Source organism: Morone saxatilis, unplaced genomic scaffold (genome assembly GCF_004916995.1).
Source record: "Morone saxatilis isolate NCDOM2014 unplaced genomic scaffold, NCSU_SB_2.0 Contig15, whole genome shotgun sequence".
Classification (NCBI taxonomy): Eukaryota; Metazoa; Chordata; class Actinopteri; family Moronidae; genus Morone; species Morone saxatilis.
The window spans coordinates 22,814,774-22,842,631 of record NW_023339707.1 but is presented as its reverse complement, the minus strand read 5'-3'; the positions used below and the strand labels follow the sequence as shown (position 1 = coordinate 22,842,631).

Sequence of the window (27,858 nt, the reverse complement as noted above, 5' to 3'; positions counted from 1 at the left end):
CACTCATGCTACTAGAGGGCACATGGATGACAGTAATATGATGATTCAACTTTGAGCAACTGTTAAACATCTGGCATTAATACAAAGCAGTGACAGTGCAACTCTTCATGTAAATATTATTGGGCCGGACTAGAATCACTGCTCCTATTGGAGCAGATGTTGCTGAGCAACCACTTTGTTCAGTACTGTCTGTGGAGGAAGCTGCTTCAGTTGTTGATTTTTCAGTGATATTGTTTGTCGAATATTCAGCTGCTGAATTGTTTTACCGTTGTAGAGTAAGCCAAGCCAGCGAGCATGCAAACCTGTACTGTTGTAAACAGAGCTGAAAGAACTATATTAATTGACAAAAATTCTCATATAACTGATTTAATAAGCAAAATATCAAACATTTCCCAGTTCCATCATCTTGAATTAGAAGTTCCATATCTCTGTAAATTGAATGTCGTTTGACTTTTCTCTCCCAAACAGGGAAAGTCCAATCATAGGTTAGCAACCATAACTAGGCCTTTGTTTAAAAAAAGGCCCCATTCATGACTAACACATCCACTCTGAAGTATTTCCCCACTGTGTTTGAGCATACTTTAAGAGTTTAGGTTAACATAACTGGCTCTGTCCTGCCCTTTATTCAAGTTATGTTACATTTTTCCTTATCATATAGGCCTGACTAGCTCTACACTGCCAATACAGGAACAATCCTGCTAAGGCTAAGGTTACTTCGAATGGGGACATGTTAGCTTTAGCTTCAGTCCCCTAGCACAATATCATATGTGTAGCCATTAACGAAAATCAGTTAGCAGGAGACATTAGTAAGTCAGCAGGAGACAGCGTTTCCAACCATCTAACTGAGCTAACATTAGCTTAATTAGCTAGCTAGCTACAGCTGATGAAATCTCCTAGCAACGGTCACTTCAACCACACAATCGACAGTTAAAGAGAAGCATACTTTTCTCTGAAATCAGGGTCCCATTGTTTCATATAATTAATATTTCGGGTAGTTAATCTGATGCCGTTATTAGTGTAAACTGAATATGCGCTATATGAGAATGCAAAGATTGACACACATTCAATTTGTCACCTTGGGCTCTTGGAAATGTTTTTCACCATTTAGTGCCATTTTAAAAAAAAAGCAATAGATCGAAATGAAAGAAAACGATCATAAAAATAACTGTTGGTTGCAGCTCTAGGGCTAAAGAATGGTCAATGTGTCTGTGGCATGCTGAAAGTCACCTTCACCACCCTTAAGAACTCCCATGTCACAGAGTGGCTACAGCATATGCAACAACATGAACCTCATGACTGTCTGCCCTATTTTAATGCTCCATGTTTGGCAGCCAAGTGGATCAGGATCCTGCAGGCCTCAGTCACCCTCCCAGCATCTCTCATCAGTAACAAACCACTTCCTGTAGCTGCAGGAAGTGCTGAAGTGGCACAGAGTGTTCCAGAGTGAACTCATCATCATATGGGACTCAAGGGATCAGTCGGCAGCACCGAGCCGGCTGGCATGCACATACACGAGTGTGCACACACAAAGACAAACACCCAACCGGTAGACTGAAGCGGAAATCCAAAAATACATTCCCAGGGTTCTGCTGAGCAGATAAAGGTAATGTAATACGATGAGGTCATGATGGGATTACCATGAGATATTGCGCTGTCTCAGGGCATCATGGGACTGCTGGGAGAAAAGGTGAAGTTATGGAAAATAGTAAAGGGTGTGGCGAAGCAGTAAGAGTCACTGGGTGTGTCTGTCTGGTTTAAAGGGGTGGTGTATTTTGGTTTGATGAGTCTGAGAGACAGTTTCGTATTATTATTATGAGCTGGAGTGTCACATGAAATGTAACCACCGTGAGATGAAACTACGGTCCCGTTCGGTCCTATGCAACTCACCAACAGATCAACGCTTTCTTTGCGCCCCAGAGATCCATGCTCCACCTTCTCGCTGGCCGGGGCGAGGATGTAGGGGCTCTGGCATGCAGAGGCCTTCATGTTGGGCAGACTGAGCGAGCGCAGGTCCTTCACACTCTGCTCCACCTTCAGCTCATCACCCAGCCGTGCTAAATGAAAACAAAACAAGTGGTTGAGCCGTCTGGGAAAGGGAATCCTGTAAAACTAAAAACCTGCACAGCCCTTAGATCACTATATGTTTATTTTTCCAATGCAGAGGAAGCCACTGAGGTCAATGTGCTTTCTTTTCAAGTCCAGTCTTTTTTTCAGTTTTGAGTCATTTTGAACTGAGCACCACACCCAAAGTATTAGGCTCATTGTTTTTTCTTGAAGTTAAATCCGTTAACAGGCCCTCGTAAACATCATAGAAGGGATACCAACAAAGCAGGAAAAATTTGCACTTAAATTAAACTTGTAACGGTCACTTCGGGACAACTGAATTATCTTTAACTTTTAAGTTAATTTGGCAAACTTGTTATACTTGTAGCAGTTGTCCAATAAAACATCCAGCAGACACAAAGCAACATAAGCATTCATTCTGAGTCAGGTTTGGTGAATTAAGGTCCAATATTCATCGTATTTTAACTTAGTGTTTTTTTATTTTTTTTATTGATCTATATCTATATACTATGTTCACCAGCTAGTTGCTAACTTTGTCTGCCTGCTGCACACAAGAACAAAGCTATGAGAGCGATGAGAGTGAACCGAAACAAGAAAGGCTCCATGTAATGTTATGGGATCCATTGTTAATATAAAAATACTGATTATAGCCACTTTAATATGTGTTAAAGCTTAGGAAAAATAGAGATTTGATTGCAATAGTATAAAAACAAACAAAAAAAAGCGGAACAATATCGAGTCGCATTCTTTACGAAAACCATTTTAACCTTCCAACCACGTGATTAAACAGCTGTGGACTGTTTGCCCCCGACCCCTGTGTTCCAGACTATATGTGTAACTCCAGACTGCGGTCAAGAGGTGCGAGTCGGGACGGTGACAATTTCAAAAGAATAGCAATTAGTCATGGCATAGGATCTCTTTTATGGAAGGATTAAACGGGCTTTTGATCGAGAGACTGCAACAAGTGTAACTGCAGTGGTCGTAGGGAAGAGGCACCATTGCCAGTTTCCACTGAGGCATCAAGGGAAAGAAAGCTGGCAGAGTCATCAAACTGCTGCAGAGTTATTAAGATTCAAGGGGCCCTTAATGACACTTCTGGAACAAGATTGAGCAGAACGGTGAAGGTTTTTTTCCCTTGTAGGTTTGATCACTTTTAAAGGATACAGTCCACTCCTTTTTCCTCCTAGTCAGAAACACGGGTGTGAGAGGAAACTGGCCTACGCCATCTGTCCTGCTTAGTCATTGTTAAAGGCACACAGATAAGAATAGTGTGACGTCTAAAATAAACCATGACTGCAACGTATGAGACTTAATAGAATAATGAAAGTCAAAGATCAACACGTTCTATTGTTGGTATTACAATATATTTTACAAGTTTGTCAATGGTCCTTTCATAATGATCAAAAACTGAGTGATAATTATGACTGAATATCATCCAACCGCTACAAACAGTGTTGTAATTTTTAATGACATTAAATAACAGTGGTAATTAGAGCTGCACAATTAATCGAAATATTATGGAAATTTCAAGTGCAATATCCAAATCACAGAAGCTGCAGTTTTTTGTTAAAGGAAAAAGTTGCAACAAAACAGCATGATAATGAAATACTGTAGTTCTGAGGAGATAGTTCTGGCCTACAAACCTTGGATGTAAGAGAAAAAATTTCTTTGGTACAGACCCCAACAAATTCAAATCACATCATCAGGATTTTTTTCAGTGAAAATTACATTTGTGATGCAAAAAGTGATCACAACGGGTGATTTACAGGAAAAAGACAATTGGGCATATCTACTACCTAATCTAGTAGATACCCAATGTGTAATTGTAATAATGATTTTACACCGCCAAAATCTTTACTAAGACTGAAAATGTAAATGAGTGCAGCTGCAGTCCATCTGATTTGCATAACATGCAGCTAAATGAGATCTGATGCTGGGATGTTTTGACAGATGTTGATTATGTCTGGAAAGTAACGGAGTGCAAAAGAACGTGTTTTCTGCTGCTGCACTTGACATATTGGTTATTAACTGTGAGCTCACTCTTGGTAGCTGTATATGTAGTGAGGGAATGCTGTCACCTCAGTAAAAAGAACAGTGGCTGGATGAGTTCAGAAGTTAATCTGGGAGATTTTTATGTGAAACCTTTTAACTGGTCTGAAGTCTCACATCTCACATCGGACGACATTTCAGACGTAGTTTCGTCTGTGGGAAGTCTTCAGTGACTAATCAAGCTTGAATTTCTAATCTAGATCCTCCCTTCCTCCCATATTTTGTGCCTTCAAGCAGGAACGCCTCAAAATACATATTGTAATTTTCTGCTGTGTCACTTTTCTTTCATTTTGCCAGTGCAAAAGCTCAGAGCATTCAAATGCAATCTTATTGTTCAACGCCTAAGAGAGGGTCACAAGCAGACAGACGATAGGGCATCATTGCTAGGTGGGTTTGATTCTGAGCTAAAATTCGTCATTGGGTCGTGGTGTTTTTTACCTTTGACTTTGAGGTAGTGCCCTCCAAAACGGTAGGCCTCAAAGTTGAGGGACAGCGGCGTGTTGGACTGATCCAGGAACAAGTCGACCCGGGACAGCTCAATGCCGTTCCTCTCAAACACTGGAGCTAAAACCTCTCTGGTAACACAGATACAAACAAGAAGCTGTTAATTATGGTTCATATCAAACAAGCAATACATTCTGTGATGCCGCTCTTCCTCTCCTCTTACCTCAAGGTTTTCTTTTTCATTGCTGGTACAATTTCTGTGTTTATGTCCACGTTGAGATCAAACTTAAGGCTGAAGCACTCCTTACTGGGGTCCTGTAGGGGGAACAGACACACTGTTAGTTTACACAGGTGGGGCTGCAGCTCTGCTAGCCCGCCCCACGCTCGTGCTGTATGAGCTCTTAGCAGATCCACAGGGGGGCTCCTTCTCACTACACTAAGACAAAGAGCAGCCTGGGAGATACCATTATGTTATATCATTGTTGCAGAGAATAATGGAGTCTGCTTCGTATTGCGCAACTCTCTTCTTGTAACATACACATGCTTCTACAAATAACTCAGAAAAACAAGAGACAAACCCAGTTCTCCCCAAAAAAGTAAAATCTCGTAAAGCCTCTCAGGCGATGAAGCTGTAGACTCTTTCCAGGAACAGAAATAAAACTGTGGTTTCATAGAGGGAGGGGGGGCTTTTTATGTAGCACACTGCAGCGCATGTGTCTGTATGATTACTTACATCAGTGTGTCGTCTCCGTGGCTTCTTTTTCACCAACTTCATCCCCCCTGTTTTACGCTCCCTGCAAAACAGTTACATACACATTATCATACCTTTTGTATAGCCCTTCCTCAAAGGAAGCCAACATGAAAAACGGCCCGTTTAATGTGACCATGGAGACTCAGAAAGAAGTGATCGAAATCTCTGTCAGCAGACACACATTTCATGGCTTCAACTTATCCTCCAGTGTGAAAAGACAAGAGCTCCACAGACATGCAAGAATACATGAACACTAGCATGATATAACGGAGGGGTTACCGACCCGCGGTCACTGCTCCCCTCATCCTCTTCCTCTAGGTCCGAGGGGGGGCTGGTGCGCGGGGGACAGGAGCGTGTGGACACGTTCCGAGCCAGGATGGAGGCTAAAGGTCAAAAAAACACAGCAGTCATTCCTTCTGTAGGATCACAACTAAGACAATATCAAACTTTAAATTTAAAAAAAGAGACAGATTTTCTCCCCTGCCTCTCTTGTGGTATCGAACCATGTTTGATGATGATAGTTTTGCTTTAATTTGTCCTGATATATTCGTCTCTGAGATTTCCCTCTTTCCAGAATCAGTGTCTTTGTTACTCTGGACCAGAAGTTGATCGTGATCAAAGTAATCCAGTACCAGTTGTCTGTACATCAATGGGTACACTGTAAACAGTAGCTGATAAGGGCCAATATGGCAAACTTTTATGCTCTAAATGAAATTAAATGTATCTCCACTGTGTTGGGTTGAAGGCAAAAATCTCCTAGATGGATATCACCAGGGTCAAAACATCTAAAATACTCTGCATATGGCTAGTTAGCACCGGCCTTGTTCGAGACCTCTAAAATGGACTGGTTGCCCAGCAGACATTTTGACTTGAAGCTCGAAAAACACAGGTGGACTTAATAACAGTAACGATGGCTCAGTTCCATCGAGTGTCCCCAGTAACAGAGTCAGTAAACCAGCAGACACAATAGCAGGACCTCCTCTAAGTGGACTACAGCTATCCTGCTTCCTATATATAGTTATATATATCCAATAGAGACAGAAATAGAAATAGTAAAAATAGTCACAAAAATGGCTAAAAACGTGGATGAAATCAATACAGCTGTACAGGTTGCTGTAAGTAACTTAAACAACTCCTAAACTGTGAAAATGTCATTGTTTGTGCAGGAAAATGTAAAGTTAATCGCTACTTCGACATAATGTTAGGTTGAACGAAATGATGTGAAAATCAGGATAATTTAAGAATATAAGTTATTTGGATGGACCAACCCTTTAATAACAGTCGAGAATGAGACTTTAATTACTCTTGTTAATTTTTCACACATATATAGAATAATTACAGAAACCATAAACTCAAGTAATATATGGTAAAGAAAGATGTTTTACATGTTTTGCCTTATTTAGACAACAATAAAACCTTGTCCTTTATATTTATTTATTTATTTAGTGTAATCCTGTAATGAGGCAATGCGCATGACATCACTGTAAAAGGGAGAACACCAAATAAAGAAATACTCCAAGTTTACCTTGAGGTTGTAAGTCAAATCGGGGGTGCCGGTCAAAGTGCATGTTGTCTGTGTTCTCTGAATGGCAGCGTGAGTCACATGACTCACACAGGTGAAGGGGGCTTTTGTTATTCAGGTCTAGGCAGTCCGGGTGGTGGCAAACCTAAAAGCAGACACAGGGAGATACAGAGGGCAAAGGAGGACAAGAGAAAGTCAGTCAACGGCCAAGGACACAAGGTCCCTGCATTAAAATACAATAACATTTTGAAAGACCGAGCTGGAAAGGGTAAAACAGTCACACACATTTAATATAAACAGCTCCCTGCCTGACTATTGTTTCTGCCACAATTAAATGACCGCTGAGGCAGCTATGGGCATTCCTGAGGTTTGGTGACTCCCACCTTCCCACCATCTGTACCCCCTCTGTGGGATGACAACTAATTGACTTAAAAGTTAGTTTTTCACCTTGTGTGCTGATCTGGGACCAGCTTACCCTTACATAATCCAAAATTGTATCCTTAAGGGTGAAACAATGAGACTGACCACAGGTCAGCAACCGGGAGGCTTCCAAGACGGGTGACAGGCAGCAGAAGGCTGCAGGATTAAGGATCTCTCCGTCTCTGCCCAGACAGATCCGACCCCCCCCCCATTGCTCTCTCTCTCTCACCTCACCAGTGGGCCCGGTGGCACCAGAGAGGGCTCTTCTACTTCTCCTCATTCCACCCTGCACCCCCTCCCCCCTCGCCATCACCCACACCCGACTCAGGAAGTGAGGATGTATGGGGAGATACAATGGAGGTCCCGCTAATGTACTTCCTGTCATTGTTTCCATGTACTCAGGAGGAGCAGCGTGTCTGTGCATGTGAGTGTGTGTGTATGGCACAACTGGTTTGGTTTGAGGAGCAAGCTTGTAGAGGAATGTAAGCGTTTCAAGTACAACGACGACAGGCTATGAGGATATGCACCCCTGACAATATGCTGTTATGTAGGCCTGTCTTGAGTAATTATATTGTTATAACACACACGCATACTCACTGCTACATTCTCCAGCTATACATAACAGAGTTGCCAGCAAGTTACTTAGATTTCAATTCAAATGACTCTCCGTCTGTCCCCATCCCTGGTACTCTACCGTCATATTCTGCAGATTGGAGCAGGAGTCTCCCCCACTCCTGCAATTCGGCTCCATGTCCATGCCAGCAGGCACCCAGGACCCCAATAAACATCCGACTCGCCACCTCTTTGGCCTGTTAACTCACTTTGCAGCGTTCCCCTGCCAAGCCACACTGACGAGCTGCCTTATTAATCCACTCCTCTCAATGTCTAGCCAGGTATAATCGCAGATTTTAAAGAGCAGGTCGCACGGCTGGGAGAGGACAGAAGGAGGGAGGGAGGGAAGGAGGGGAGGAGGGAGGGATAAGGTTATGGGGAGGGTGGGAGGAGTCCAGTAAAAGATATAAACCCAGGTCCATCCAGAAGCTTTTCAGAAGTACAAAGCCCCCCTAATCTTGCAGCCTAATTGGTGCCTGTGCTCTGTCAAAGCCATCTGACGGTCCTGGAGAGATTAAACAGCCCCGCTCTGAGCTCCACAAGCCAGGGTCTTCTCCTCTTTTTCCTCTCTCTCTCCCTTTCTTCTCTGTCCTCTACCACCACCAGCACCAACTCCTCCCTTCCTCTCATACACCCAGGGTCACTGTACCCAGACAGAGCCCCCCGACCAGAGAGAGGTTTAAAATAGAAAGAGACTGAGAAACAGAGACAAGAGTCAGTGAGGCTACAGGAATGGCCTTGTTTACTGTGGTGAACATGACATGTTCTACTTTAAAAGAACTGCATTAAAAGATCATTCCAGTTTATTACAACTTTGAATCATTTTGGCTCATTTATATCAGTTATGATGACACAGTTTATTGGTTATTGATGAGCTCTGGGAACACGGTGACGACAAAGCGTGACACAGTCAGACCATTCCAATGTTATTATGGATTGGAATAATCACCAAATCTATGAAAATACGACCCAGTATTACCCTTTAAAACTGGCCATAACTAATATTTGTATATAAACAATGGCTCACATGACTACATATGTGAAATGGGTGAGGCGTGGTGATGAAGCCACAGAGAATTATGAAGCGTTTTTGTCACTGTTTTGGATTTTCAGCTATTTTTATATTTTGGCAATAAACAAAAAGCCTCCAAAATCAAATCAAGTCAAAAGCGCTACCTTGCCAGCAGCAAACTACAGTAAAACAACTTTGGTGACTAGCAGGTGAACATATTCCATTTAACATTCATTCTTCACATGCTAACATGCTCACAAGTTGATGTTCATCAGGTTTACCATGTTCAATATCTTAGATTAACATTTTAGCCAATATTTGCTAATTAGCACAAACCACAAAGATTAACTTTGCAGGTATTTAGTCGTAAAAATATTGGACAAATGTAATTTTCGACATGACGATAACCAAGGGGGAAAATCCAGGGTTTACCAAAGTCAGTAGGATCCATCTTCTGAGGGCCATGAATGACTACAAGTTCATTGATGTGTCAAAACAAACAGATCCTGTTCAGTCCTGTGCTCGCTGTGTGGTGAGTGTGCTACTTTTCAGGTTAAGACATTTCTCAACTGTTGCAGTTGATGACGTTGGAGAGGTTGCAGGTACAGGGGAGTGAAGTGTCTCACCTCTGACTGAGTCACTGAACTCAACTTACCTCCCGACGACCACGCTGCCACAGAGACAGCTTCATGGCAGAGGCAAACAAGTCACAGAAATCTGTTATAACATCACCTACTTATGCTTCTCTGAAGTCAACGTCAACGCATGCGCGCGCATTTTCATACGGCAGAGTCAAATGTCCCATCACATACAGGTGGTATGTTCTCCCGGCGGTGTGGAGACAGACAGTCGGTCCAGAGAAATACGAGCAAATCAGATGCCATATTTAGACAATAGCCCAGATAGGTACTCACTATCAAGTTGGGGCGTTCACATTCCTGCTGCAACTAAAGCAGCTGAAAACATCTGACGCTTAAGCCAAGACAAACGAGTGCATCATAGGAAAAAGAAAAGCCTCCGCGACTGGACCAAAAAGCCCCAAATGGAAAAACCTCAAACAAACCTAGAAAAGCTTGTTATCTTACATTCATGACAGATAACTGGAGATATACACCTAAAATAACTGTGTTTGAGCTCGGGATATGTGCAACAGGGATTCACTCAACATTCCTATCAGTGAGAGGGATGATTGATATGTGGGTACGAGGGCGACTTGACTTTCATTATCCGACTGGTTTCTGGATCTGGATCAGTTTTCTCAACAAGGAGGAAGAGGACTGTAAGTGAATGTGACCGTGGCGGACAGCTGACAGGACATGCGTGCCTCGTACTGCGAGCATATGAATGTGTGAGACAACATGTGTCATGTGAGTGTATGTCGCGTGTCCCCTGCCCCACACACACTGCACGCCTGCTCTCTGATCTTGCCGGATTAGTGGGGAGGTCCAGGGGAGCATAAATGTCTGTAGATGAAATGCTGCATGCATACACACACACACACAATGCTGCATGCATACACACACACACACACACACACACACACACACACTCACGGCCCCACCTTCATCCCCCCTTCCCCAACAGCTGAGAACACACACCGGCCCTCGTCTTGGCTTAGCACATCCAATGCCACGTGGCACCTGCTTATGAACCCTTGTTTCCACACATCCTGCAAACACGCCACTACTCCCACACACACACAAACGGACTTGCAAACGCAGGCATGCCCGTTCAAAGGCAGTGTCATCGATGAGCAGCGCACCAGTCGCTCAGCTGTAATAAAGCTGTTCTTGTTTGGAGATGACTGGAGTCTTCTGGGGTGAATCAGGATTATTCCCTTAACACTTAATCCTCCAAACACTGGCACGCAACATGTGAAGGCTATTCCACTTTATACTTTAAAACACAAATTGTAGCCACTGCCATAGAGTTTGATCTAATTTTGGTCCAGACAAACAACTTTACAGAGCACAGTACGATGCTAAAGACATTAAATTGGGGAACGGTTATATTGACTTTAGATTCAAATGTCTTAAACGTGATTTATAATTAAGGATGGAACTTTGTGGGTTTCTAGCGACAGCCTGGAAGTTCAATTTAGCTGCAACGTCCTCACCACCATCACAATTTTGGCTCTTGGGGACAATTTTAAATGCGTTTGGACAGCTTACCACATCCTTACAAGCTGGAAAATCTGTGGGTAATCAGTCTTTGTGTATGGAATTATATGACACATTGAGGGAAAGGCTGCAGATAAATTCAAACCCAGATTACAGATTTGACTCAGTGTGATAGGAGGCCCATTCATCACAGGGCTGCATTGAAGAGGGAGAATCTGCTCTGATCTCTCTATCTCCACAACCAGGTCCAGGAGGAATACACTGATGACATTCATGGTTTCGTAAAGATAAAACTAAACTGGATCGGACCTCCTTCCTGTTTGCAACCTGACTGCCTTTCCCCCTCCAACCACACTCGGCCCCTCCCCTGGAACAGCTTGTCCTGCCAGAGCACACCTAGTCCTTACGTGATCACATGCATCACCGTGCACACGTTTGTGTATGAGGAGTAAAAAGGGTATGTGAGCAAAACGTAACGCTTGATAGAGTTGGAGTTTAATAGCATTTGATCAAATCTAACCCTTAGTCAGGTTTAGTTTTTAGCATTTTATGTTAGAACTAAAACATGAAGATTAAATTTAGATCTGTATCACCTTTTGTTGGCTATAAAACACAGCAGTGTGCAAAGTGATCTTAGCTCCCAATATTAAAATAAGAGCAGTTCAGGTATTGGGATACTTGAGTTACTTGCTCCAAATACTGCAGAACCCGATGCAGAACTGTTAAATTAAAAATATATTATTAGGATAGGATTCTCTTGATAAGGACATGACGTAGCCAATGAGGCACAACTCATACAGTTGATTCACGGTCAAACACAGAGTGATGTTTCTTTTCTTCTTCCTTGTCTTGCACTGAGTGGGAGACTGTCCCTGATGGTTCCCATAGAAAAGTGAAATTTCTTCATTGGAAATGTTTTCAAACAATGTTTTTTACTTCTACAATAGAAAAGAAGTTAAGCATGACGACTGAGAGGCATCTGTCACAGCTCTGAGCTTTTCTATGGGAACCATCCCACATAGTGGATGAGACAGGCAGCAACAAGGCTAGGCCCAGAATAGATACCAGCTTGGACAGAGAACATTAACCAGACAACAACAGCAAAAAGTTTCATTTTAGCTGCTACAGCTGACATTTTTTATCAGTGAAAGCAACATTAGCGCAGGCTAAACATGCACTTTTCTAAAAGAGGGAGGAAACGGTTCAATAAGTGATTCGTTAGCGTTGGAGCTAAACTTGACCAAGGACTGGTTTCAAAATGGAACCTGCTATTAAAACAAATTCTAAAAGGTGGATAAATGAATGTCAACACAAGACAAATCCAGCCAACCAGATGTATAATAATAGGATAGGTGAGAATTAACAGTAAGAGCTGGCCAAACAAAGTTTTACTGTCAGACTGTATGAGTGTGTGGAGGGGTGGGGCTGGATTCAGGAGTTAGGGGTTAATGTGCAACACGCAAAATTTACTGCATCTACTAGAAAAACATGTGGCAAAGAGAAAAAAAAAAAAATCTTATCTTTTATTGACATGTTCTTCCCACACATGTACTGCGACACAACACACACACACACACACACACACACATACATACACACAGCTGTTTGTCATAGTGGTGCCCACACCCATAGAGCAAACTAAATTCCCTTACATTGTTCCAAGCGGCCATCATCAACCTCCCCACTCACACACACACACACACGCAGTATTGAAAACATGAAATCAAAGCAAACCTGAATCAACACAAAGCACAACAGCTCAACTAATGCTTCATATTGGAAATAATAGAGAATACTGTTTGGTTAAGATGAGCACACACCGTATTGTCTGAGCCAACCTTCTGTCTGACACTGAAAGGTCTCACTGCACTTCAGTCTTTGTTGAGACTGCGGGTGACATCCAGGTACAGTGTGTTTAATTACACGGGCCAACTTTAATGCTTACCATCACTCCACTCCCACAGAAAAGGCTGCTTTAAGGTCCTGTCCTAACATGAAAGTCATCACTGATTTGGCAACTGGTCGAGATTCTCCTCAGCAGTAAGTTATGCTAGTATTAACACCGCTCCTCATCAGTCATGGGGGGCTGAAGGAGTCAGCTCAAGGTAGCATCGTGCAAACCCTCTTTTTATTTTATTTCAAAAACCCACCCTGGCCTTGCCATTTCTCTCTTTCTCAAACAGAAACACAGAAAAGAGAACATCCCAATAGGCACACCCACGCATGCAAATGATTGGTTAGCACCAGACGAAGCAGAGTCATGCACGGTCTTGTTCAAATAGTATGACTGCAGTGAAGTCAGTCAAATATCCAGACAGACTTTGGTCAGACCAGCTCATACACTCAACAACATCAAACTAATCAAAGATAGACACATCATCAGTGGTTCATGGTCTACAGCTCCAAGGAAGACACCTGCTGTCTCATTTTCACAGTCAAATACACTGATGTGCTGACCTTTGACCTGTGCATACAGCAGAGACTACACAAACACAGGTGTACCATACTGTGTCTAATGCAAATAAAGCTTAATGTTTCATAAATATCTAATTTTCACTTTGACATGTTATTTTCCTATTTCTGGATAGAACTGATCTTTCACTGCATTCTAATGGAATTGCTTTATTTATATTAATAACGACATTAGGGCTGAGTAATACTGACAAAACTAAATGTCACTGTTTTCACTGAATACCTCAATGACTGAGGTCCAGAAGATATTTATCTACAGGAATCTTTAGAGAAACCATCAATATAGGGCTTTATAATAATGTACCTATAATGTCAGAAAATAAGGAGGTATTCCCATTGTTCCCAAATTGCAAGGGGAAATCTTAAAATAGCTTTAATTTAAATTTAAAAAAAAAACAGTTTAAAAAACATAAAGGGTTTATTTTATATTCTTATAAAGTATAAAAAAAATGTTATAAATCCTAACAATTGGAGAAGCTAGAACCTAATAAAGGTTTCTCGTTTTATCTAATATTATTGTAACTGTTATTCTGTCAACTAATTGAATAATCAATAATCAAACTTATTTTAGCCCTACATCATCATCAACTTTCCTAGATTATATTATTTTGCAATATTTCGCAATATTTCTTGCATTCAGTATAACTCCACACTGGCAGTAACTTTCTCTCCAGCCGTTCATCTTCCTGCATTAAACTGTGCTCACAAGACACTGATTTGTTCTTAACTGCAGCTAACTCTCTGAAAAGAAACAGTCTAAAGAGAAAAAGTTTAAAGGGCAAAACATGCTTTTCGTCAAGCTGAGCTGACAGAGACAACAGACAGGTCGAACTCTGCTACGGATTACCTTTTCGCTACCTTTTTCTAAAGAGACAGTTTTCATTGTCATCTTGGGAGCAGAGCACATGACCACATAGGACCTCCCTATGTACGCTGGAGAGGGCCTGCTTTCCTAAACACTACCCAGAGTTGCCATTAGCTGTGGCCCCAGTAGGTGGGTTGAAAACAGCGCCCGGTAAGGCTGCAGGAGATCAAAGGGGGAGCCTGGGCAGGCCTGGCCCGACGCTGATTTATATTTCAATAAATAAACGATGCATCTGTTGAGGAGTGGCACGGGAGAGAGCCGCTGCCGCTCGCTCGCTTTCTTCTGCCGCCATCTGTCCTCTGGCCGGGTGAGGAGGCGGAGGAGGAGAGCCAGGGCCTGTTTTTTTTTTTTACTGCGGTCGTTATGCAACAAGACTGCCTGCCTGTCTGCATGCCTGTTCCCTATTAACCAACTCTCCCTCATCTCTGGTACCGTACAGTCCTGACGCCGCGCGCACATATGGATTTACTCAAACAGAGGCACTTGTTGTGTTTCCTCCTCCCAGTGAGTGTGTATGTGTGTGTGTGTTACCCAAACACATGTAAAGTGTATTCATCAAAGGACCCGCAGTGGTAAATTCTGGTACGTGTTCATTCACTAACACACATCAAATGTAGGATGAGGAGGGATGTTTAACAGGGGATGAAGTCATTCAAAGCTAATAACTGCAGAACGAAACAAATGAAAGCAGGTGCATATAATGATCTCCATAAGTCAAACTGTACATTGAAACACATGTAACTGATACTTTAAAAGGATCATTTCTGCTTATTACAATTTACTTTACAACTCTAATTGCTTAGAGCTGGGAATACGTCAATGCTACAAATCCAACAGGGCAAGAAACAGCTGACTATTGGCTAAGCCACGCCCCCCGTAGTTACAGTTGCTATGCCAGCAAATATGCAGTTTTGATAAGGGGGACAGATGTGCAACTCAGAATAAGCTTGGTATTATTGGTATCCTTCACTAGCAGAATTTAATCAGCTGTAGCTAGCTGGGTCATTAATGCTAACACAGTGAGTTGGCGAGTGAGTTTAAAACGAGAACTCCGGAAAAAGAGTCTGAATTTACACTTGAAGGCTACATGCATGCTTTAATGGTAAAAGGCTGAGGCTGCATTCACATGGATTCAGGAAGACAGCAGACGGACAGCACCTTCCTCAAAGCACGGGAAAACAGTCAGACGGAAGGGCAGAACGGAAAAACCAAACACGCATGACGATGTGTTGCCATGGCATTGTATTGTCTATAAAAAATGGAATCAAATATATTAAATAAAATGATTTAGTTTATTAGGGTCTTGTTATCCAGGTCGCCCATGTTTTCACCTTGTGTAAGAGAGCAACGTAACATCTGGTTTTACATTCCGGTGGGGAGGCAAAAAGGTAAAATATTTAAACTTTGGACAGCAATGCAGTCTACCGTTACCGCTGCTGGTAATCTTTGCTGGCTTCACCTAACTTCACTTTCCTGCTCTCATCCACTAACATGACATCCGGTTTGCCACATGAATGCAGCATAAAGCTGGTGATCGTTGTAGAGGCCACAATAAATGAGGCAAACCTGTTAGCACCCAGCAAACAATACAGCTCATCAAGGGTAATCATTTTACCATTCGCCTTTGCTTTATCTTCAAAAAGGTTTCTTTTTACATAGATTTTGCATCTATTACTTTTTCCCAGATCTCTCTAATTAACTTGGTGTGTACAAAAATGTTACTATTATCAACAGCAAAAGGGTGGCCCAAACTCTGATCCAAATCCAGGTTCAACATTGTTTTTGCTTATGTATTCTCTCTCTTTCTCTGTGTGACCTCTTCGGAGGTCGTATGGCTCAGGTCCCACTTGGTTTAAACCTGTAGTTGACCTCCTGCATCCACATTCTTCACATAAATGTATCTTATTATCTACATATATCGGACATTTTGTCATCTTAATACACTTAATTTATAGACTCTGCATACATTGCATGTCCGTCTATCCTGGGAGAGGGGTCTCATCCTGAGGATTCTTCTACTTTTTCCCCCAGTGTTAAAAAGTTTTTTTTCCCTACCTGAATCATGAGTCTAAGGAGGACAGAGGGTGCTGTACAGTTTGTAAAGCCCCCTGAGACAAACTGTGATTTTGGGCTATATAACTGACTTTGACAAGAATTTTGACAGAATTATGAACTGGAATAATCCTCCCAAGAACATATCATACCCCGTGAATCAGACTCATTTAAGACTCAGGATCAGTTTGTGTGACTCATTTGCTTGTTTGATAGTATTTGACACCAGATGGACTACAGACTGTGTAACTGTACACAGTATTTCATAATATCATCCTCCTCTGCACAGTGACACATGATGGAAGAGGAGTGGTTTTTCCCAGATTATGCACTATAGACATTTAGGAGAAATTGGCCCATTTTGTATCATTTACACAGTGACATCATTTTCACATCTATACTGCAACACAGCGGAAGTCAATAACCTCAAAGTCCATAAGGGAACATTTGCATTTTCTCCTCTGGTAATAAATATGTAAACTGCAGGTGTTTGAATCCAAATATTTATTAACTCTCCAGTGACTGACCGCCACTATCACATACAGGAGAGTAGATCATCTAAAAAGTGAAATCATACACTGCCTAGAGGACAGCGCACAGGCACTTCAGGGTTTGCCACAAAACTAAGAAACAAACATGCGCACAGGAAATACTGTAACTCTTTTTGTAAAGTAGACTACGCATTCCAGTGAAAGGTATGTTTCAACATGCAGCAGTGTTTGCCCAAGAAAAATATTACCTCCTCATCTTCCACAACTCATTTTCCCCATTGGACAGCTCAATGTGGTCCCTCTTTTCAAATGAATCAGAGCAAAAGTGGGCAAAATAACTGGAAACAGAGACTTTATTCATTTCTTTATATGTTGTATTTGGAGGAATCTTAAAGCAAAAGTTTATAGATTTCAGTTTCTTTGTTTTTTTAGATCTACTTCTGCTAAAACACAACTGACCTCAGCCCCCGTAGCACAGTCAAATATTTACATGACACCCAAATGACACATGCCACTGTCAGAATTTCGTCACTGAGAAAAACAACACACTCAAGCTGCTCCTCGAGGGGAGAAACACCACTAAATCCTCTTAGAAGTGAAGAACTAAACACAGCCGAGCTCGACACTGCTCAGTTCAGGATGATCAATACGATTACATGAGAAAAACACCACTCACCAGCAGCTGGTCTCTCTGTGCTCTAACAAAGTCAAGTGTACTGACTGCTGTCTCAGGCAATGCTGGCTGGACTATGACGCAACCAGCCTTCCTATCCATAGCTTCAGGGCAGGAGGAGAAAGAGAGATAGACAGGAGGGCGGTGAACAAGACCAAAAAAGGAGGAAGTGAGAGGAAAAAAAAAGAAAAAAAGAACAGGGTATTCCAAGTTAAATTAGAACGTTGGTTTCGTCACAAGCTGCTCCAAATAGGACATGGAAATTGATTGTTTGGAAACCACTTCCAATGAATATGGAAAGGAGAGAAGGCCGGTGGGTGCCAGGGGGTACACTGGGCTGTTGATATAAGAAGCAGATGTGAAATATGCAGACATAGGAGGAAAAAGTGACTTTAGGTGCTGGTCTGCACAGATGCGAATGAATGTGAGCTAATGTGTGTTCACACAGACAGAAGAAAAGACAGGTATTTCACAAAAAACACAACCAGCCAATGAAGATCTGTACTAAACAATTAATTGACTAATCAATTCATTAGTCATTCTGAACGGGTAAAATTAGCTGCTTTTCCATGTCTTACAAGATATTATAAGTCAATATTTTAGGGTTTTTGGATTGTTGAACAACAAAAGGGATCTGATAACATCACTCTTTTTCACAGTTTTCTGATATATTTATCAATTAACTGATAAAATAATCAGCATCGTCTGGTGTATTTCTACTTTAGTCCGCAATCCTTTGCATTTACAGAGAATGAATGAAGACTGCAACAACACAATGCTAATGCAGAGTGTTTGTAGATGCAAACCCTCTCAGCACACAATATATTTGTTAATATCACACTAGAATCCAAAAGAAAGCCTGGTCTTCACATTATATTTACCCACCATAGAAAAACTCCACTTCCCAGGAAAGGAAACCCCCCTTGAGTTTCAGTGGAAGGACCAATCAATATCTCCAAAGTCCAATAGACAGCAGGTGGATAAAGTTTTAGTCCCAAATCAGATCGAACTTGCTCTGTAGTCCCTCAGACGAGTGCGTCAGTGTGTGTCAGTCTCCTAAAATAATCCCGAACTTCAGGGTGAAAACACCGGACGGAGTTAATCTGACAGACTCGGTGTGATCGAAGGAGCGTGACAGATCTGAGAGGCTCACTCTTTTTACTACAGCAGTCTACTGGGAAGAAACACAGACGCACACAAACATACACACAGACGGGAAAATAATCCCGCCCACCTTCTCAATCACACCCCCACAAGCTCACACTCATCCTGGCTGACTCATGTAAACTCCCACTGAAACTGATCTCTTGTTTCTGAAGAATTATTGTTTTACATCTGAGAAAAAGTTGTAGATGCGTTCAGCTGATCTTGATGCAACTCGAGCTGGAATTCAGTGACCCATTGTCACATTTTTTTTCTCCCGGCTGATTTAGTGCTTCATTTGACCCTGAGGTGAACAGAGGTTAAATGAGTTCAGTCTGGTTTCTGACCAGTGGGAAGTAAATCTGGTCAAACACAATCAACACAGAAATATGATAGTAAAAACATTTATGAGCCCACGTTTGATGCCAGGATCACTTTTAAAATAAAAAATAAATCAATAAGAAAACTTACTTTCCATATTTTAATTTTAAATCAAATTTAAAAAATGACCCGATATTTCATTCTGAAATAAATGCCTTTGGTGTTGTGTGATGGTGAAACAATTAGTAAATTAACGGATTAGAATATCAGAATATGAAAATGCAATAAATTTGAAAATCTATTTATTCAAAGAATGACTAAAACCAGTCATTCTTTTCAAAGGGGAAGTCTTTTTCCCCCCCAAAAAAATTCCATTTACTTGTCATAGTTACTTCTCAGGCTGAGATAAGAGATGAGACAAAAATAACCCTGATGATGTCACAGTGACATCATCAAGCCCTTGGAGAGACTCTGCATTTTAACAGAAAGTCAGTGTTCATCTGCAACCAATAGTCGATTAATTGATTAATGTATACAGTTCATACTGAAACAGACTTCATAAAGTGATTCAGGATCAAATAAAAGGTAATTTACAGGAAATGATGCCGATTGTTAATAAAAAGAATGATAAAATGTATTCACTCATAAAACATTTAAAATTAAGTTTATAAATGCGCCTCCGAGTAACATTTTACAAACCGCTGTGTAACAAACATCTCTCAACTTCCATTTCATGTCCACCTCATTATTTCACCCGCAGTTATCTCTAGAAAACTATGTGTACACCTGGTCTGAAGTATGCGGGGAGGCACGCATTCTTTCTTTTATAAATACCATTTTCTGTTTGGGGGGGAAAAGACGTACACGTAGTTTTTGTGCCCACAAACCGTCTATACATCTGGCCCCTGATGTCATGACCGTAGGCTCTTGGTAACATATAATCAATTAATCAAGAAAACAACTGTCACATAAATCTAAAATTAAAATAATCGTTAGTCACAGCCTGAGTACGGTGTGGTGTGTGTGGGAGAGTACAGCATTGTGTGGGTGTGTGGTGTTAGAGTTAAGTATGATTTATAGCCTAATGTCCTGTTACACTCTGTTGCGCCGACCACAAACACTCAGCCCACTACTCTGTTCTTTCGTCATTCAGGTTAATCCGAGATGAACCGTGTTTAAATCCCCTGCAATTAGCTGGCTCGCAAAAACAATCCAAACCCCTGAGGCTGGGGGCTACATGTTTGTAGTAAGCGAAGTGGGGAGGTGAACGGGCTGAGGGAGCGGGTAGGTTTTAATGCCCCAGGACCCCGCCTCTCCTTGTCTTGTGTCTTCAAAACAAGGCGACCTGTTGAATCCATGTCTGTCCCGCCACCCCCCACTGTCAGCCTTAATTAGGGGAGGCTATGTTTAAAAGAGTGGACAGCAGCGATGCAATTACCCTGAAGGATTAGACCCCAGTGGCATTGTTGCAGGCAGAGATGGGCTGGGGGTGGGGGGCTCAACACAAGTGACCTTTCCTTGATGCCTGACCTTGGCATTAACCCATCAATAACCATAAGCTCTGGGGAGCGGTTAAATAAGGGGGAAAACAAAGGGAATTGTGAGCGTGAAGATAACAAGGATGAGCAAGTCGGTGTGAAAAAAAGAAGTGTAGAGAAAAGAGAAAGGATTAAAGCCAAATATTTCACCCGTGAGGCTGCTGCTGGAAGTTCCACAGTTTCGTGGCTGGCTTCAGTTAAGAGTGATTTAGAGAGCAAGTGCTTCCACAGCCATAATAACACGTTCTGAATTGGAGATTTTTCAAAGCTTATTATCGCCTCTCTAACTAAGCTGTGCAGGCATTTCATTAAGGAGCGGTTGTTTACATTCTCAAAACACTCAGAGCAAACCAACAATTAGTGGGGCTTGCCATGAGAAGAGTCTTCGCATGTGAGGGATTTAGGGGGGGTTGTTTTCTCAATCCATCGCCTCACTGGGGGCCTTCTCTTAAGTCTTTGAAGCCCGGCCGGTTGGTCGGCACATACAAGGCCGTTTCCATTGGAGCGTCAGACAGGTACCCTCTTCCTGTTATTCCCCTGTCTGCTGCAATGCCGCTTCCTGACTGGGATGCTCCTGGGGGGTTGAACTGGCGTCAGTGGTACATTCCCCCCCCCCCCATAGTGTTTGTACTTCCCTGACAAGACATTGTATGGATGGACACACATAAGTCAGTGTCCAGATCATTTGTTATTGCTGGATGCCCCGTCAAACGGATTTTCTTTACACTAAACCATGATGGACCGGCATCTTTCCACATTTCAGTGGAGTTACATCATTATTTTTGGGTCATTATTTGATCTTGAGCTCAGTGGGACTTTTTTAATACATAAATTTTATATACTTCAAAGCCAGATTATGTAACATTTGCTGAACAAAGGCCATGGTAGCCACAACTAGCAATTACAGGATGATGTCACTTTGAATTTCTCTTAATTTCACATAATTCTCTTCAGCCAGTTGCTCTAATCAATATTTCTACATTAAAAGTGGATGAAAGGACTGTGTAATGTGAAAATAATCACTCATAGTGACGAACCCAAACAGAATTATCACCCGACTCTGCACTTTAACATCTGTCGGCGAATTGTTTTTGCTTTTACAACTTAACTGTTGTGATTTACTTTTTCATCAGCATCATTTACAGCCATACCTGCCAGTTGTTTGAGAGCCAAAAAGCTCTGATAAACCGAGTGGACAGCAGTAAACACATCAGCTGGAGCCAATGTCACCCGGTAACCACAATGGTTTCGATCGTTTTCATACGTCATTAACAATGAGCCCACTCCACACGCGACTCACCTGCTGTTGTTAAAAAGGGAATCATGGGTAAAAAAATCTCAAACACAAGTTTTGGGCAACTTTATAAAACTTACTGCTGAAGAAAGTTGACAGAAACACAAACAGAGAGAGGCGGGGGTTGGTAGAGACAGTGAATACTGGACTGGAATAACGGTAATATGTCAATCTTAGGTTTACAGCTTATACCTGACTGAGTGAGAGAGGAAGTGGACCACAAGAGGGAAACAAGAAATATTTTTGCTCAAATGTAGTGGCAAAGTGAAGTCATGAAGTCACCAAACTGGTTTACTGATGTTAGTTACAAAGCAATCTCTATAGTTAAGACTGCTATCATACGCTGACACTGTCACTTTAACTGCCTTTTGCTGCATTTTAATTAAAATTTTCATTTGTAAGATGGAGATTGTGTAATTCCCCCTTTTTTGAGTACTTTATTTATAGATTTTCAATTTATAAAACACAAAACGACAGAGAATCCCACCCACCAAGGCTCAAACAACAAAACAAACAAACAAAAAAAAACAAATAGAGGTAGGTACACAAAATATAGTTACACACAGTTCCTGTACATCACTTTACACTGCTCAGAATGGGAATATCATGCAACATTATACCACAAATGTAATTCCCTCTGTTAGAAGTAAAGTCGTTTATTTTCGTTATGCTACGAAGCAAGCGATTCAGTCAAACGCAGTTAATCTGAATCCGTAAATTAATAAACACATATAATGATAATCTTCATATCATTCATATTCCAGTAAGACTGGGTGAATCTGGACTGATATCAAATGAGTCACTGTTCAGGGTCATCAGCTCCTTATTGACTATCATGTCCCATAGGGATGGAAAAGCACAGCAGGCCGGAAGACACTCTGGTTCCCTGCTGATGAAGTCCTTTTGTGTCTGTACAAGAGGGAGCTGCCAGCCTGTTGTGGCCTGCTGGCCTGGCATGTAAGAGAAATGACTGAACACATGGAAGACGTTTCTGTCTTTGTCGGGATGTATCATGCTACATAAACTTAACAAGAAAAAGTTTAGTTATCGTCAGCTGACGTGTAGAGTTAAAGACCAGCTGGCACACATACAAAAGCTTATCCTTAAGCAAGATTGATGATCAATACAGTTTTCCTATGTAGTGAAATTATTTACAAGATGTCTCATGAATGGGTTGGGACAAGTCAACCTACTGTAAACTCACACTGTTCATAGTCGTAGAACTGATTAGATGGTTCACTGGTCGATCATAAAGCAAACTGGGTCCCAACAGGCAGATTGTTAACTGTGTTAAAAAGCAAGACAGGGTCAGTCAGTGCTTTTTTTCCACCTAATCAAACTCCCTAAAGGTTCTCATAGAAGCTGCCTGAGACCACTTTTCCTGGGTGCACAGAATAACAATAATGTAATGATTTTTGAATGCATTTAAGCTTTACTGGATGGTTTACAGGTCTAATTAAAGCCTGGTACATTGTAATGCCACTCAGCCAACTGGGCCACAGCAAGCTGGCTGAATCTGAACATTCATGGTCCACAGACAATGGATGCCACTGACTTTGGCAAGCCCCTGACTTTTCTTGTAGAGCCACCTCGAGGTTGATGTTTCTGGGTTCGAGTGAACAATCTCAACAACTATATGTTCGCCATGGAATTTGGTTGGTATCCATGTTACCCAAAGGATCAATTATAATAACTTTGGTGATCCTTTGACTGTTCCTTTAGCGCTATCGTCAGGTAAAAAATTCAATTTGTCCAATACTAAGATGGTAAACATTCTTAATATTTTACCTGTTAAACAAAAGCATGTTATCATTGTCATTGTGAGCATGATAGCATGCCAACATTACCATTTAGCTCAAAGAACCACTGTGTTTAAGTACAGCCTCACAGGGCTGCTAGCACGGCTGCAGATTCACAGTTTGGTTTAATCATTGCACAAAAAGAGCATTTATGCATTTGGTGGTGTCTTTTTTATACTATGACAGTTTCTTTTTAAAAGAAACCGCAATACATCACAATATACATGTATCGTGATTCGTATTGTATCGCCAAATTTTTGCCAATACACAGCCTTAGTGTTTTTTCTCCAGTAAATAAATGAAAATCTACCAATGCATATAGATGGAATATGAAATAAAAAAATAAGTGGGAATAATTAAATATTTAAATCAATATACACAAAACAATGATCAACACTGACATGCACACAAGTAGGTCTAACTAATAACTCAACTGCAGCACTGAGTCTCACCAGCAGGCAGCCAGGAAAATATCCACAGGTTGATGAACAGTCTACTGTCTGACACTGGTACCTGAACAAATATTAGAATAAAGCTACCTTTGTCGCACAGTAATTGACAGAGTTTTTAACTCTGTTCAAGAATGTAATGCTTCCACAATCTGATCTTACAGCTGCTTGCTTTACAGAAGAACCCTGCATGAAGATGTTTTAGTAACAACAACCACAAAGATAATGAAGCCCCAACTTCTACTCAGTCTGGCAGCAAAAAAAAAACCAAATGAGCTGCTGTGTTAACATTTGGGAATGTGAAGCAGGGAATGAAATGCTTGAAAAGAGCACACATGCACACTCACCCTTCCCTTCATAAACAAATTAACACCAGAGTATCTTGACGGTCAGTTTCCTGTTGAAAAGTGATTAGGTAACTTTTCCTCGGCTCCCCAGAGTCATCAGAACACTGCAGACTATTTCCATTAGTGGGGTTTGCATTACTTCATAAAGTAAACTTTCCAAGAACTTTACAGTTATAGCTGAGGTCACATCCTTTTACATTTTTTCCCAGAAAACCAATTTAAAAACTGTAGACTGCAGTCACTCAAGTACAATACAAGCTGTGAGAAGTACATATGGGTAGCAATCAAGCAAAACTGATGAACATAGTGTATTCTTCTGTTCTGAAATAAATCAACTGTGATGGCTTATTTTTGAAGAGGATGGAAACATATGCACGCGGAGAAAAAGGCAAAAAAAGGAAACCTAGGAAGAAAGAAACATAACTCATTGAGTATAGCCATAAAATGCATGGCAGGTCTGCCCATCAGGACTTCTTTAAACATTAGCAGAATATTCCTCAAAAGAAGATGTAAGATGTGGAAGAGAGGCAGGTAAACTAAGAGGATACACACAGCTGTTTTAAATTGTTGTACAGCCCATACATGCTGAGAGACTGACTGCTCCCATCTCACAGGAGAAGTGAATCCCTGCAGGCTGAAGGAGGGACTACAATTGGGCGGCTGTTGCTGTAACTGCATGACACCCAGAACTTAATCCAGCTCTACCAGTAAATGCCACCTAATACCTTCAGCACCCCTCAGCCCGTTGACACATACAGAAAGTGGGCATCCGGCCCAATCAGAGTGTTTACTTAGCAGCTTGCTGTCAGTGTCAGTTAGGTTAAGATTTTTGGCCAAGCAGGTCAGTGGAACAGAAAGCACTAAGTCAGTTGAGCCACTGTGTCTGTATTTGTGGGGGAATAAAGCAAAAATATGCATGAAAAAAAAATCTCATTTGGCTTTTAGCTAAAGGTTAAATGATTCAACCACTAGTAATGAGGTGATTCTGTGTGAGATACATCACAGGAGTGTGTCTGTGCTTGTCTGACTAATATGATATTAGCTACTTCCCCTCAAACATCAGCAAAAGATTACTCATAATATGGGATTAAATGTGAAAAGAAGAGTAGCACATAAAAAGAAAGAATGACCAACCATAAACACAATGCGGGTGAGCAGTGAGTAACGGCATTAGACACACAAGTCCGGTTTCCAATCAGAATTCCCAGATAATCTGTAAAAGTTTCCATCCACTACTGTTATATAAATGTTGATAATACTATTACTAGATAATTTTGAGATAAACAGTTGGTGCGAATTCTCCAGTCAGGTGCCACCAAACCACAGAGGAAGAACCACAAGATGGCATATTAAAAGAGCACTAGTCAAACCTCCAACATTAGAAAACCATGTAGAAAACATGGTGTCGATATTGTTTGTTTTGTGTATTAATTTGAGAGCGTTACAGTCTCACTGGTCCACACAGATCAGTTTGCCTTTTTTTATCTGTTGCTTTTTTTCTATCTCTTCAATAGAGCGAAAGCTGGAGTGACAAGTCATATTCGCCAGTATCTTCTTTTGTTCGTATCGATTAGTCAACTTTCGTGAGTCGATGTAAAAACTGTTTTGTGATGTTTTGACTTTTTTTTGGATTACAAGCGGATGGAACTGCACTTACAGGAAGAGAGAAAGCCCAAAGTGAAAGCAAACCGACTGAAACGTTTCCTCATCCTTTCGGTCTACGTCAAACCCCAGACTCTCTCTCCACAGTATCCCTGTGCCTCCAGCTGTTTGGACTGGGAGGGGCCCGTTGCCGAGGCGACCCACACCTTAAGAGTTGTCTTGTCTGGTCCTGCCTTGTCGAAGCTGAGTGAGCGGATGAAATGAAGGAGACAGGGATTGAAGCTAAGAGTTGGGAGGGGGTGGCAAGCGATCAGGGATAATAAACCCTTCTATGTGGGAGTCTGAATCCAGAGAACAAGCTCAGACTAGCATTAAACGCTAACCAGCGTAAAATCTGAAATGAATCCCACCAACTCGGCCAAGAACTAACTCCAGTCGGACACCTGCAGGCTGATCTTAAATCCCACTGGCTTGCAGAAACCCACAGCAAAGCATCTAAATACACCAGCAAACCCTCTTGGAAACACATGTGTCGGGCCCTCTAAAAGCCTTCTAGTAGCCTCTGAGTGCTGTTGTGTAATGTGGTGACAGCGCTGAGCTATGGCAGCACAAGTACAGAGGCTGACACCTGGTGTGATTTCAGTAAATTATGGTGCAGGTGAACTCATTCAGTTCCAGGCCAGTCATGCTGTGACTGGAAGAGACGCAGCCCCGTCGGGAGATGATATATGGCAGTAGGAGACCAAAGGCAGGCCTGTCTGGGAATAAAATGGTTTAAATGCAGCGCAGGACCGGCCTAAGATTCTCTCGCTCTGTCTCTCTGTGTTTGTGCCTGCTCTGTGTCCTGTTGCCAAGCCGCCGGCATATCAAAGAGTAGTACTTTTTTTAAAAACGCTTAAAAGTGAAATATAAAAGTTGAATGTTTTATTTAAATTTCTGAGTAAAAATGCCTTCTTTGATGCGTCTAAATATGTTTAGTGGGTGGAGTGGGCTAAAGTCAAGGGATGTATTTATGTTCTCACTCTTCTTAGAAATGTCTCCTCACTTGTGGACCAAATGCAGAGTGAGTGAGCTCTAGAGGAGGATAAGCAACAGACTGAGCCCCTGTAGGTCATGACATTGCCCCCTGCTGTTTAAAGTTTGTTACAGGCAATGCATGAATAAGTCTTGAGCAACATCCATACAACATTGAGCCTGAGAAATACATTGTCAGATCCAGAAATGCCCAAACTACCATGACTCACCTTCTAACTGTTGTTATACACACCTCAAAGTACTAAAATTGCCAAAAATATTATGAATTGTGACATCTCGGGTTATTTCCTCTTGACTAGGACGGAAAGATCATTGTTTTCTGTTCTAGCAATAAATACTGTGAAGTGTTTAGAAAATGACTGATGCATCATGTTGCAATCATTTAAGCTCTGAAAGCCAACTGATAAATCTAAAAATGTAATTCCTTTTACTCACTGCTTACTGACCACATTTTTGACTGTCTGACTTGCAGCTTTTTTAACACTGAACAACAGAAAAACACCCTCTAACGTTAAAGTGAATAAAGATCTCTAAATAAAGATTAAACAAATGAATTACATAAAATACAAAACTTGTTTGTTGTAGAAGTACACCTGAAAATCTATATTTCTTTCAATTAGTTTGGTCAAATGTTTAAAGCTGCTATAATAAATATATTATATTGACAGTGGAACAAACAAATACTTGTATGTGGAAGGGGTTACTTATTATCACCCGACACTACAGTTCCCCTCAGCTTTATAGAGATTTATAGTGTCTTTCAGCTCATTCTTTGGCTTTTAT

At 41.5% G+C, this 27,858-nt stretch overlaps 1 protein-coding gene across 1 annotated transcript in view; it reads right to left on the bottom strand.

Annotated features, from left to right (window-relative positions):
• plekhg5b (pleckstrin homology domain containing, family G (with RhoGef domain) member 5b) overlaps nucleotides 1-27,858 on the bottom strand; it is a 61,077-nt gene that overhangs the window by 21,295 nt on the left and 11,924 nt on the right. Inside the window, exons 3-8 of the mRNA XM_035655998.1 lie at nucleotides 6,834-6,975; nucleotides 5,592-5,691; nucleotides 5,291-5,351; nucleotides 4,781-4,872; nucleotides 4,552-4,688; nucleotides 1,664-2,054 (exon numbers count right to left, since the gene is read on the bottom strand). Of these exons, the coding sequence (XP_035511891.1) occupies nucleotides 1,664-2,054; nucleotides 4,552-4,688; nucleotides 4,781-4,872; nucleotides 5,291-5,351; nucleotides 5,592-5,691; nucleotides 6,834-6,975 (923 nt within the window). The remainder of the gene's footprint in view (nucleotides 1-1,663; nucleotides 2,055-4,551; nucleotides 4,689-4,780; nucleotides 4,873-5,290; nucleotides 5,352-5,591; nucleotides 5,692-6,833; nucleotides 6,976-27,858) is intronic.